This window comes from Babylonia areolata, chromosome 18 (genome assembly GCF_041734735.1).
Source record: "Babylonia areolata isolate BAREFJ2019XMU chromosome 18, ASM4173473v1, whole genome shotgun sequence".
Classification (NCBI taxonomy): domain Eukaryota; kingdom Metazoa; phylum Mollusca; class Gastropoda; order Neogastropoda; family Buccinidae; genus Babylonia; species Babylonia areolata.
In genome coordinates this window covers 30,217,101-30,232,100 of record NC_134893.1, presented here as the reverse complement: position 1 = coordinate 30,232,100, position 15,000 = coordinate 30,217,101, and the positions used below count along the sequence as shown (strand labels likewise).

Below are 15,000 nucleotides of genomic sequence, written 5' to 3'. Positions count from 1 at the left end.
CCACAGGCGGCTTCCTACGTACCCTGTCCACACACACACCACACACCAGTACCACCCCTCACCTGACTCAGTCGGGTGGATTTTGGCCATAAGTGGCTTCCTACCTACCCTGTCCACACACACCACACACCAGTACCACCCCCTCACCTGACCCAGTTGGGTGGATCCTGCCACAGGCGGCCCCGACCTGGGGGTTGAGGCGGAGACGGTCGATGAGGAGGAGGAGGGCCTCGGGCTGGAAGTCCACGTCCCCGTCCAGGGCCAGGAGGAAGGTGTTCTGGGCCCTCACCAGCTTGTGGGCCTCGCTGATGGATTGACCCAGCAGCTGGTGAGCCAGGAAGTAGTACATGTACATCACCTGCAACAAACAAACAAACAGGAAGAAGGTGGCACAACAATTTTATTTTGCTAAAATTGAGTGCCATAGAACGTATCGCGTACGTGCATGGTTATTGTCACCGATGACGTCATCGCATAATGGTTTATTCAAAATCCCTTGAGTGCCATAGGGTGTATCGTTTACGTGCATAGTGACGTCACTGATGACGTCATCGCACTATGGTTTATTTTGTTAAAATTCCTTGAGTGCCATGGGACGTATCGTGTACGTGCATAGTGACGTTACTGATGACGTCATCAGAAAAAGGGAAATAAGTCAGGAAGGCCGAAAATTCACACAGCTTTATCTAGAGTGGCATATGTCGCAGGCCGTTTTCTCAGTTTTAGGCTTATTGCTTTGAACATTGTTTCATGACTTGAAACACCACTTTCTGCTGTTTTCTCCCCCCTGGCACTGAAGGGGTTTATTTAAGATGACACATGTCTTGCCGATGCAGTGTCCGGGAGGGTGAGGGTGTGGGTTCGGTTCGATTGACGGCCGTCTTGCCCCTTTCCCTTTCTCCCAAGTTTGCCTGGCAAAATCAAAACTTAGCGTCTGGTGATTGGGATGAAACGAATAAGCCAATGTCCAGTGTGCAGCATGCAATTGGCCCACTAAACAACAACAACAACAACAACACACACACACACAAAATAAAAACAAACAAACAAACAAAAAACCGACATCAACAAAAACAACCGTAGCAACATAAAGTGATTAATGGCAAAATTATGTAGAAGAAATCCACTCTGATTGGTATACAAATATATAAACAACTAAAGGTCTGACTTGCGTTTGGGTTATGCTGCTGGTCAGGCATCTGCTAATCTGCTCAGCAGATGTGGTGGCGCGTATATGGATTTACCCGAAGACAGTGACGCCTTCTTGGGAAACTGAATCTGAAACACCTGCATGTCAAGCAAGCAAGCAGAATGGGACTTGGTAATAGGTAAGGAGGTGGTGGTGAGGTGGTGTGGGTGGGGTGGCAGGTTTTTCCTGGTTGGTTGGGGTGGAAGGGGGTGGAGTGGGGGAGAGGGGGCGGGGGGTCACCTGAGGGAATAACAGCAACAAGAAAAGAACAACAGCAAAAGTAAACCGCGTGGCATCATCTGAAAAACAGCGACTCATACACCGCCTGAAGGAAGCGAAAAACAAACAAACAAACAAGTAAAATGAGCAAACAAACAGGAAAAGCAACCGTCTCATATGATTTGAAAAAAAGCAAAAGACAATAACTTCTCACAGAAATACTACAGCGCCTGAAAGAAAATACAAGAAACAACAACAACAATAACATGAAACTAAACCAATATCCATAAAAAAGCAAAACATACAAAACAAACAAACAACAACAACAAACAAAACAAAAACAAACCCTGTTTGCATTACCTGTAAAAGCCATTAGTGTTTTTTGTTGTTGTTTTTTCTCCTGAAAACCATATAGCATAAGCTGGAAACCACAGGTGTTCTGCCCCGAAAAAGAAAGAAAGAAAAAGTAAAAAAGTGTTTGACGTCTACTGAAAAAGGAACAACAGGTGTGTTGTCTGAAAAAACACACTGTATCAACAGAAAAGCCCAATGTACATACATCTGAAAATACATCTACGTAACCTGGAGACCACACACGTGCCCTTTAAACCTCACACTGCATCACTGGTAAAAAAATCATCATCATCAACATCATCATCAACATCATCATCATCATCATCATCATCATCGTCACCAACATCCACCACATATCGCTTTGAGATTTTTGAAAGCGCTATATAACTGCGCTACCACTAGCACTACTACTACTACCACTACTACTACTACTACTACTACTACTACTACTACTACCCAACCTCCCCGCTCCTCCCCACCACCCACCTCCACAAAAAAATCTACCCTCCAATCGCGTCTCCAACTCTTTATCTCCACCTAACACACCACCCCTACCCCCCTACCCTTAAACCTCCATGCCCCTAATATCTCCCTCATTCCCCTCCCCACCCCTTGCCTCACTCCTCCAATCGTTTTCTCGTCCTCCTCCTACCCACACACCCACCCATCCCCAACCTCCACGCCCCCCAAATACCTCCCTTACCCTGCCCCCACCCCGCAACCCCTTGCCTCACTCCTCTAATCGTCTCACCCTCTTCCTCCTTCGACCACGCACCCCGTCTGTCAGCCACCCACCCACGCCACACATCCACCCACAACGTCCTGACCTGACTCCATCCACCACCAACCTCCACGTCCAAAATACCCTCCTTCCCCTCATGGATCCCCCACCCCCCCCTCACACCCGAATTCCTTGCTTCACTCCTCTTATCGTTTCCTATTCCTCCTTCTACCAGCAACCACCCTGAACTTCCACGTCCAAAATACCCTCCTTCCCCTTATGAATTCCCCGCAATACCCCCCCTTCCCATCCCGGAAACCCCCCACCCCTCTCCAACCTTGTCTCACTTCTCTAATCGTCTGCTCCACCCCCCTCCTCCTCCTTCTACCACCAACCCACCCGGCCGGCCAACCTACCCCCCACACCCACCCACACACACCCAGCCACCACCACGTCCTCACCTGGCTCCAACGTTTCCTGTGACGGATGAGGACCTTGTCCTTGAGGTGAGCCACCAGGGTGTTCCCCCCGGGTAGCTGCCACTCCAGGCGGCCCCCGTAAGGGGTGGGGGTCAGGGTGGGAGGGGGCACGTTCATCTCAGCCTCGTGCTCTATGCTAGAAGGCAAGGCAAGGCAAGGCAAGAAGTTTGGGCAATTGAAACATTATACATGACGATCTTTTACAAACACCATATAGAACACATTAGTAATGTAGAGAAAGCAAAAATATTAAATAAACAAACAACAACATAAAAAGAAAGAAAGAGAGAGAGAGGGAGACAAGAGTAGACAGAATGAATGAATGAATGAATGAATGAATCTTTATTTTCCAACGGTGAAGATATTAGCACTTTGGCCGACTTACACATATGCCGTTGTTCTAAGAGACACAAACATGTACGCATATAAATGTTGTTATCCTTAATACATGTATAATGTACAAGTATAACACAGCGTCAAACTGAGAGACACAACATCGCTCATATCTGTACGAAACGGAAGCGAGTAACACACACGCACACACACACTAACACACACACACACACGCACACCAATGGAAAAACAACAACAAAACCTTAGCTTGAATGCTACACATGAATGATTCAAGTGAAATTAACACAGAAAAGTAATGATAAAATTTTAAACACAGATGTAAGAGACATAAAAGACCGCAAATAAGGCGACGGGTAATAGGGATATGGACAGATAGACACATTATGTGAAAGACAGAGAGAGGAAGAGAGAGAGGGGAGAGAGAGAGACAGAGACAGACAGACAGACAGAGAGAGAGAGAGAGATGTAAAGATATGTCAGTGCGGGGAAAAAAAAAGAGTTGGGTGAGGATGGTTCACAATTTGTAATATATGCATGTATACAGAATCGTAGACGTGACCAGACTAGAGTTTGATTTCGTTAGTTTGTGTCCACTGTAAAGAGAAGATCTCTGAAAACAATATTCTATGGCGTGATACGTTATCAACTGATTGACGCATTTCGACATAGTTTTTAAGGATTGTCAGTGACAATATTATACCAGATTTACGGTCTGGCTTTCGGCACGCATGCACACACACACACACACACACACATACACACACACACACACACACACACACACACACACACACTTAGAAGGGGAGATAGAGAGAGAGAGAGAGAAAGAGAGAGAGAGAGAGATCACACACACACACACACACACACACACACACACACACACACACACACACACACACACCAGAAGTGGTGTAACGAATACAGATCAGTCCACACGCTTTGGCATCTCCTTAATAAAAAATCTGAAAATGAAACTGCAAGTGATACATTGCAAAACTAAACTTCTTTCCCCCACCCCCTTCCCCATTATTTTTACTTTCTTACCCTCTTCTCCCGTCCTCCCCAACACCCACACCTCCACCCCGGGCGCAATAGCCGAGAGATTAAAGCGTTGGACTTTCAATTTGAGGGTCCCGGGTTCGAATCTCCGTGACGGCGCCTGGTGGGTAAAGCGAGGAGATTTTTCCGATCTCCCAGGTCAACATATGTGCAGACCTGCTGGTGCCTGAACCCCTTCGTGTGTATACGCATGCAGAAGATCAAATACGCATGTCAGAGATCCTGTAATCCATGTTAGCGTTCGGTGGGTTTTTGAAACAAGAACATACCCAGCATGCCAGCCCATCCCCCACACCCACCAAAACAGAGTATGGCTGCCTGCACGGCGGAGTAAATAAACAAAAACGGTCATACACGTAAAATATTTCATGTCCGTGTGAGTGTGCGTGCATGAAATCTGATTGAATGACACAGGGAAACGAATGATGAGCGCCCAATGGCACCCGTCAGTCGGCTCTACCCCAGGTAGACAGCCTGTTGAGCAAATGACCTCCCGGAGTTTGTAAAGCGCTTGGAGCTTAGTTGTCCGAGTGAGGATAGGCGCTATATAAGTATCCATATCATCATTATCATCATCATTATTATCGTCATCACTCCCACACTCACTCCGTGGCTTCAGGCACGACGTCCACCAACATTTTGACGAAGTCATTGACGCTGGGCGCTGCTTCCTCGTCGTCGTGAGGCTCAAAGGCGTCGTCAAAGAAAATGTGAGCTGTGAACACACACACACACACACACACACACACACACACACACACACACACACACACACACACACACACACACACACACACACACCATTATCGAGGAATGACTCTAAACAACTCACTTAGTAATCTTTTTTTGTCAAATATTAAACAATCGAATAACAAACTATCTTGAAGACAATAATTTACTATCAAAAGAACAAGCAGGCTTCCGAAAATCACACAAGACCTCGGACCACATATTCATACTGAAAAAGATCATTGACGATACTTTAAGAAAAAGAATGAATCGCCTTTATTGCTGTTTTGTTGATTTTCAGAAAGCATTTGACATAGTCTGATATCACGCTTCAATGCTAAAAATGTATCAAATCGGTATAAATGAAAATTGCTTTAGAGTTATACAAAGCATGTATGAAAATGCCACAGTTTGCACAAGAACTGATACTGGATTTTCTTCTGAAATACCCATACTGAAGTGGGTACTACAAGGGAACACACTCAGTCCCACTTTATTTGATATCTTTATCAATGATCTCCCGAAATGTTTGGGCGTTACTGACTCGCCATCCATAGACTTTGACAAAAATGATAGTGTTTCGTGTTCACTATATGCTGATGACCTAGTAATTTTGTCCACGACAAAGATAGGATTACAAAGGAAACTAGATAAACTAGTATTGTGAAAACTGGAATCTAAAAATTAACGTACATAAAACTGAAGTAATAGTTTTCACACACACCGATCCCAAAGTGCCTGTTATTTTCACAATAGGCAATGATATAATCCAGACAACTGATCAATACAAGTACCTGGGTATATTATTTCACAAAACTGGAACATTCTCATTTGCCCAAAAGTACCTAGCTAAACAGGCATCAAAAGGAGCACATTCCCTCCGACGAATCGTTAAAAAGCAAGATATTCGTTTGGATATTGTACTGCAGCTTTTTGACTTGCTTGTTTTACCTATATTATCATATGGATCCGACATTTGGTTCCCATGGGCTGAAACTAAAACTACCAATTCATTCCATACAGGAATGACAGATTTCTTTAGAAACTGTATTTCTTCGAAACATTCACATGAACAAATGCATATAAAATTTTGCAAACTGCTTCTAGGGGTACATTCTAAAACGATGAATCTGCCAACTCTAGCAGAACTGGGCAGATTTCCAATTGGAATTCATATTGCATGCAAAGTTCTTGACCACTGGACTCATATTCTGGATGCACATGATGATAGCCATATCAAAAAGGTCTATATGTCGATGATGAACCAACCAGACACAATTGAAAACCCCTGGACACTAGTTGTAAAGAATATTCTTCACAATGTTGGATTAGGTCATGTTTGGAATAATCAGTCAACATTTAGTAACAGCAGACTTAAATTCACATTACGCCAACTACTAAGAAATAGATATGTACAATTCAGGAAACAGAGAAAAACTGAATACAACAGATTAGACTTCTACAACAAAATTAAAAGAAACGATTATCAAACTGAGAATTATCTAACTGATAAAATCGATCCTGCGCACTAACAAGCTCTTTGTCAACTCAGAATAAGCGCACATTATTTAAATATCGAACGAGGAAGATATGCAAACATTCCCAGAGAAGATAGGTTATGTGATATATGTGAAGTTGTTGAAGATGAATTACATTTCTTAGATACGTGTATCTTATTTCATAATTTGCGAAACCATCTAATCACAACTGTACAGCAGTATGATCATCAATCAAATGTGATCTCTAGAAAAATACAAAACAATATCCTAAAACCAAGTGATTTATTCACCTGCGATGACTGTCAAAAAACACTCGCCAACCATGTATTTCAGTGCATGCGTATTAGATAACGTGGTGTACTGGCAATCGCCTCCCCTCCTTACCCTGAAACTCGTAGTAGTCAGACTCTGCCTCGAAAGCCTTGATGGCGATCCGTCGGGCGCTTTGGTCCTCATCCAGTCTGAAACATCACCAACCCCCACCCCCTTCTTTGATTTTCTTTATCATGTTGTTCCTTTAGAAAGATGTTTAGTATACACTTGGTATACAGGGGAACATCAGTTATGGCAAACAACAACACTAAAACAAACACCCCCCAAAAAAACAACAACAAAAAAACAAAAAACAACAACAACTAAAAAAAAAACAAAACAAAAAAACAACAAAAAAACCCAAAAACAAAACAACAACAACAACAACAAAGATGTTTAGTATACACTTGGTATACAGGGGAACATCAGTTATGGCAAACAACAACACAAAAACAAACACCCCCCCCCCCAAGCCCCCCCCCAAAAAAAAAAACAACAAACAACAACAACAAAACAAAACAAAAAACAACAACAAAAAAACAAAAACAAAACATCGACAACAACAACAACAACAACAACAAAGATGTTTAGTATACACTTGGTATACAGGGGAACATCAGTTATGGCAAACAACAACACTAAAACAAACACCCCCTCCCTCCAACCCCCCCCCCCCAAAAAAAACAAACACAACAACAACAACAACAACAAACAAAAAACAAAAACAAAAACAAACAAAAACAAAACAACAACAACAACAAAACGCAACAACTAAACAAAGAAAAAAAAAGGCATTTCTGTAATACAAGTCTGAAAAGACGTTTATTTACAGAATGAAAAGATCAGTTGCAGCAGCAAGCGGCAGTGACAAAAACAACTGACTGCTTCTATGTTGATGATGATGATTATCATTATTACTATCATTATTATTGTTGGTGGTGATGGTGGTGCTGACCGACTTGCAAAGACTATAAGACAACGCCCACAAAATCTTGATCCTTGAATTGATGAAGACAATGACAGACAACGTGGACCAGGCATCTACAGCACTAAGCCAAAGAACGTTAAAAAATAAAAACGTGTCGAACTGAAACATGAGACAGAAAACAAACCTCGTTCACATGGCTTTTGGCTTAGAAAACCCCGCTCTGCTTTTCTTTTTTTTCAGTCTAGAGGTTCTTGTTTTCAGTTTCTCAACGAGGCGGCACATTGTTCGGACAAATCTACACACTTAACTCTCTCCATACGAACGGCGAAAGAGACGACGTTAACAGCGTTTCACCCCAATTACCATCATCAAATTATTGCAAGCGGGAGGCTCTTATACTGAAGAGGTGAATGTTGACAAAGATACCACAATTCTGACGACGGAAGCTAAAGGTTGGGTCATTCAGACACCCACTGGACACCCGAGGGGTCTGTGTAGAGGAGAAGTGGAGGACTGGCCGTACTGAGTGAGTTAACCACATCTGCTATGCAGGTGCCTGACCAGCAGCATAACCCAACACGCTCGTCAGGCCTTAATTAAGGGCATGCATTTATATTCATGTGCCCATCAGAGCGAACTTCTTCTACAGCATTTTGCCAGGAGGACAACACATTGTTGCCGTGGCCGGGGTTCTTTTTCAGTGCGCCAAGTGCGTGCTGCACACGGGACCTCGGTTTATCGTCTCGTCCGAATGACTAGACGCTCAGTTTGATTTTCCATCAAAACCTGGGGGAAAGGGCCAGACTGTGAGTCGAACTCACACCCTATCGAACACTGTTGTTGGCAGATAAGTGTCTTAATTAACTATTCTGCCAAAATCACGGACACTGTATTAGCAGATGAGCGTCTTAACTATTCAGCCACCTTCCTATTTGAAGCCAGTCTTGAGACCAGACAAGACAGGACCAGACAAGGTAAGACCAGACCAGACAAGACAGGACAAGACCGGACCAGACAAGATCAGACCAGACCAGACCAGACCACACAAGACAAGACGTGTTTACTTCAGGAAACCCCGTGGTGGCACATGAGAATGTTATATATTTCGTGCAACCAGTACAAATATTAATCACATTTGGTATTGTGTTTCGCTTATTTTTTTAACAGTGGCCACACCAAAACATACCATTTTTTAGGAAGAAAAGATCAGAAGAAGAAAAGTAAGACAAGAAATACAGCATTATACAATGTATGCATACATGACTGGGCATTTATCCCAAACAAAAATATGACAAATTCACAATACTAAAAAAACAAACACAACAACAAAAACAAAATCAAAGAACAAAAAACGAACAATAACAACAATAAGCAATCAAGCATGTTGACCCAGAGGGATGTACGTTATCTGTTTAGTTAGATCAGACGTCAGTCATTATGATTTTCAGAAATATGGAACGGGGAGGAAGGTGGCAGAATGGTTTAGACGCTCAGCTGTCAGTACACAGCCCGTGAGGGTGTGGGTTCGAATCCCGCTCTCGCCCTTTTTCCCAAGTTTGACTGGAAAATCAAACTGAGCGTCTAGTCTTTCGGATGAGACGATAAACCGAGGTCCCGTGTGCAGCACCCACTTGGCGCACTGAAAAAGAACTCATGGCAACGAGAGTGTTGTCCTCTGGGGGCAAAATTATGTAAAAAGAAATCCACTCTAAGAGGTACACAAATATACAAGCATGCACTGAAGGCCTGGCAAAAAGCGCGTTGGGTTATGCCGCTGGTCAGGCATCTGCCTAGCAGATGTGGTGTGGCATATATGGATTTATCCGAACGCAGTGACGCCTCCTTGAGAAACTGAAACTTCAGAAATATGGTTCACACACACACACACACACACACACACACACACACCCAACATACACATACTCTCCTCCATAATGCCCCCCATTCGCAAACAGGCAATCCAGGTTATGCAGTGGAATGCTAGATCCATCTCCACAAATTTACCATATCTTATCCAACATTTGGCAAATAATAACTACCAAGCACTTATATTACAATCACTTAATGTTAAGAAGAATAAATTACCCAAGCTTCCAGGTTATTATTACCCACCTGTGCACCAGAATGTAGATGCTACCACAAAAATCAGTGCCGCACTATATATTCAAGAAGGAATAGAGTACACCGTATGCTCTCCACCAGCACCTAACACTACTCCAGATTTTCATTCATGCGCGGCACGTATTAGGTTCAGTGATCATCTTACTCTACGTGTTGTATCTGTGTATTTACCGAGAGGCCCTAACGAAGTAAACACGGAATGGTTACATAATATTCAGGATAATGAAAAATGGTTGATTGGGGGAGATTTTAACGCCCATTCTGCTTTTTGGGACAAAGATTGTGTATCAGTTACTTGTAACCGCTTTGTAGAAAATATTGTTGATTCCTCCTTGAGCCTTTTAAATGATGGCAGCGTTACCAGAATCCCTGATATTGTCACTCACAGGGCATCTGCTATAGATCTGTCTTTCATATCCCCTACGTTGTATCCAGAATGTAAATGGACGACATATAAAGATACATTAGGAAGTGATCACTTACCGATCATCATGACTTTTAATGTAACTCAAAGACCTACAGAATTTCAAAAAGACAAAGTTCCAAGATATAAATATAAAGATGCTAACTGGGAGAAATTCGAAAGTATGCTTGCTAGCTATAACACAGAGTTCATAAACACCGCGGATATAGATACATTGTATTCATTCTTTACTGACACCATTTTACAAGCTGCCGACATATCAATTCCAAAATACAATTCACTTAAATCAAGCAAGCATTCGGGAAATATTTGGTGGACACCAGCCTGCGAAGCAGCAGTAGATAATAAAAAATCTAAATTTATTACTTATCTGAGCAACAAATCACCAGAGAATCTTATTGAAAAGAAAAAGGCAAATCATCATAGCAACATGGTCATTGCACAGGCAAAAAGACAATATTGGTCTTCCTTCTGTAATAGGGAGATTTCTGATCATAAAGATACTAAAAAGGTATGGAAAAAATTTAATGAAATGAAAGAAGGTATAAATTTGCCATCTTGTCCTATTAAGATAAAGGACAAAGATTTCCCGTCCAATGTAGAGAAGGCAGAAACATTTGTAGAAATGTTCTCGGAGTCTATGCGATTGGAAGGTCTCTCACTTAAAAACAGAAAACACAGAACCGAAGAAGAGAGCAAAAGTGATTATACAGATCCATGTCCTGATAATAGTCAGTACATCAATGCTCCACTCACGCTCAACGAGGTTAAAGAAGCATTAGTATCCCTCCCTAAAAAGAAAACATCTGTAGGACTTGATGCAGTCTCAAATGAGATGCTGAGACATTTACCAGAAAATTTTGTTGTTTTATTGTTTGACATTTTTCAAAAGTGTTGGATTGATGGTTTAATGCCAGCACAATGGAAACAGTCTATTGTGATACCAGTTCATAAACAAGGAAAATGCAAAACAGATAAGAGCAGTTACAGGCCAATTGCACTAACATCACATACTGGTAAACTAATGGAAAGAATAATTTTGAGAAGGCTGATGTACTATTGTCATAAAAATAAGATTATCCCAATTAACCAAGCAGGCTTTCAGAGAGGTAGATCTGCAATTGATAATTTGGTAAAACTTACAACACATGTAAAACAACAATTCGCTAGAAGGAAATACGTTCTTGCAACTTTTTTTGATGTGAAGAAAGCCTATGATCAAGTTTGGCATGCAAAGTTACTCTTTAAACTGAAATCTGTTGGCTTTTCAGGACATCTCTATGATTATATCAAAGATTTCCGGAGTGAAAGAAGTATACAGGTACGGGTCGGGAATACATACTCAAATCCTAAAACTCTTCACATGGGATTACCCCAAGGTTCTGTTATTGCCCCTGTTTTATTTAATATCTTGTTGAATGACTTACCCAAACACTTATCAAATGATGTGATCCTAGTGCAATACGCAGATGATATATGTATGTGGATGAATGTAACTATGAAACGGAATACATCCAAAAGGGCTTTAAACTATATCAAGAAAATATACCAACGAGAAATAGATAGATTAAATAGATATATTGCTGATAATGGTCTCACATTATCATCAGAAAAAACACATATTATGCTTTTTAACAATGGTACAAACCCAGAAGAGTTACCAACATTTAAGATTGAAAATGAGACAATTCAGTATAAAGATACTGTTAAGTTTTTAGGATTGATACTTACTTCAAAACTAACTTGGAACAGCCATATTGAATATATATTAACAAAAGCAAGAAAATCTTTAAACTTACTCAAAATTGTGAGTAAACAATACTGGGGACAAGATACAACGATTTTGGAACATTTATCATCATCACTTATTCGATCCAAACTATCCTATGGACAAGAAGTCTTTTTCAATGCTCCAAAATATTTGCTAAAGAAACTTCAAAGCATAGACTGCAAAGCATATAGACTTGCCCTTGGTGTACCTTTCCATGCATCGACCCTCGGAACATACAAAGAAATAGGAGTACTACCTTTAGATGAATACCGAAACCTCGCATGTGCTAAATACGTACTGAGAAGCTCAACAACTGAAAATTATACATCAGAGGAAGTAAAAATTACATCCGAAAACAACTTCCCTAAAAGAGCTAAAAACATATCTTATTTAACTCCCATTGGCACGTTTGTGTCAAACCTGTTCGAAAAATCTAAAATTAATTCAGATGACGTAGACACACAGAAGACCGTAAGTCCATACCCCATCTGGGAGATGAATAAAGCACATTTTGATGTTAATCATACTGACATTAAAAAGAATGAAAATCCGAATATCATGGCAACGGAAGTCCGAGTACACCTTCAAAATAGATACCGTGATCATTTACAGATCTACACAGATGGCTCACTATTAGACAATGGCCAAGCAGGTTCAGCTTTCGTTATACCAGAACTGAAAACGGAAAGATCATACTATATTGGTAAAAATCGTTCAATATTCACTGCTGAACTTATTGCTGTTCTTATGGCTCTAAATCATATTCTTGATCTTCCAATTTGCCTTCTACAAGTCTTGTTTTGCGTTGATTCCAAATCTGTATTATGTGCTTTAAACTCACCAAATTGTAAGAACAAATCTAAAATCATACTAGAAATCAGCCACATTTTACATCTTTTAAGCTTGAAAGGAACACATATTACGTTTTTCTGGGTTCCTTCACATCTTGGTATTCTCTACAATGAATGGGCTGACAGGGCTGCAAGAAAAGGTGCAAAGAACGAACAGGGAACCATAGAACTTTATGTGCCTCTATCTGTACAAGAGGGTTATCGAATACTAGAAAAAACATCGTGGAACAAAATCAGAGAATTATACCAAGAAAACGGCAAAGCTTTAAACCATAGTGTAATTAATGGTCAACAACCGGGAACTATCAATCAGTCAAATACATACAGTAATTCAATAAGATTAAGGCAGATTCATACATTATCAAACAGGATAAAACTGAACGCTTTTGTAACAAAGTTCAGCAAAGATGTCAGATGTATATGTGGAGAACATATTTCTAGCAACCATGTAATATTCGAATGTCAGAATCTAAAATGTTTTTTGCCAGACTTCACCAAAAGTTCTTTTGAATGTGTTATTAACAATTCCAATATGTTATTTGTTATTGCAGAAGGTTTGCTGCATAGTCCTATAGGACATTTGTTATAGATGTTATATTTGTTTGATGTTGGCGTTTATAACGTTTCCATTTTTCCTAGCGTTGTCTCTCCCTATTCACCCTCCACACATACACACACTTTTACCCCTCCCCCTCTCACAGCCCCTACCCCCACGGTTTCCCCCCCCCCCCCCCCCCCCCCACCCCGTCTAATATCACTTCAAGTGGAAAGACGTTAAACTGAAGACAACAACACACACACACACACACACCCCACTGACCTGACGATGGAACGGATCATCTGAATCATTTCCCCTCGAGTCTCGTGCCACATGGTGGCACACACGTACACCATAGGCGTGTGGTCCGTGCGGATGCCCGACGTGTCCTGAAGGTCGAAGACCTCCGCGTCCTCCCCCAGCTCCTCCACTTTAGCCCAGGGGGCCACCAGGGGCTGAAACCCGGGGATGGTGGGGATGGGTGGTGGGGATGGGTGGCAATGGTGGGGGTGGTTGGGGGTCATGGGTGTTGGGGGTCATGGGTGGTGGTGGGTGTGATGGGATGGGTGGGGGTTGTGGGTTGTTTTTTTTAGAATCAGTCAGTCAGTCGAGCAGCCAAGCAAGCAACCATGCAACCAACCATCCTACCCTGAGAGAGAAAGACAGAGAGAGAGGTACGTAGGGGTGTACGCACATATGAATTACGAAGTTTATACAAATGTACATACATACATATATACATTCATACATCTCCCACCTTGCTCGTAACAGACAGACGCACACACATACATACATACAAACAAACAGACGGACATACGTACATACATACAGACAGACAGACAGACAGACAACCAAACAGCTAGCCAAACACATAGACATGCACACACTTAGACAGACAGACAGACAGGCAGACAGACACACAGCAAGCCGAGGCAGACAAGCAAAAAAACACATAAAAAAAAAAAGAAGAAGAAGAAGAAGAAAAAAAAAGAAGAAATCCAGACTCACCTGTTCGGAGTCTGGAATCCTGTCCCGTGAACGGTGCAGGACCAGAGAACTGTCCTGGAAGACGCCACAGTACAGGGACTTGTTGTAGAGGCTGCCACACACACACACACACACACACACACACATGCACAGACAGACAGACAGACACACACACACACACACACACATACACATATACACGCTCACACACACACACACATACACACACACATACACACACACACACACACACACACACACACACACACGCGCACACAAAGTGTCACAATAAAGATATTTATATGCAAATAGGCGCCGGCGGGGTATATAGATGAACATGCGCCTACATACACACATACCTACACACAAACACATGGAAACAAGAAGAACAGTTCAAAGACAACAGCAACAACAGCAGTAACGCAACGTCTATGAGCCAGGATCATAACATTCCTCACTTCACAT

The 15,000-nt window shown here is 41.9% G+C and overlaps 1 protein-coding gene across 3 annotated transcripts in view; it reads right to left on the bottom strand.

The window, feature by feature from the left end:
- Window positions 1-15,000, bottom strand: part of LOC143292643 (chitin synthase chs-1-like) — a 69,295-nt gene that overhangs the window by 20,934 nt on the left and 33,361 nt on the right. For all 3 annotated transcript variants that reach the window (XM_076603130.1, XM_076603132.1, XM_076603131.1), the window contains exons 6-11: window positions 14,557-14,647; window positions 13,831-14,003; window positions 6,988-7,064; window positions 4,982-5,090; window positions 2,945-3,098; window positions 148-358 (exon numbers count right to left, since the gene is read on the bottom strand). In XM_076603130.1, the coding sequence (XP_076459245.1) occupies window positions 148-358; window positions 2,945-3,098; window positions 4,982-5,090; window positions 6,988-7,064; window positions 13,831-14,003; window positions 14,557-14,647 (815 nt within the window). The remainder of the gene's footprint in view (window positions 1-147; window positions 359-2,944; window positions 3,099-4,981; window positions 5,091-6,987; window positions 7,065-13,830; window positions 14,004-14,556; window positions 14,648-15,000) is intronic.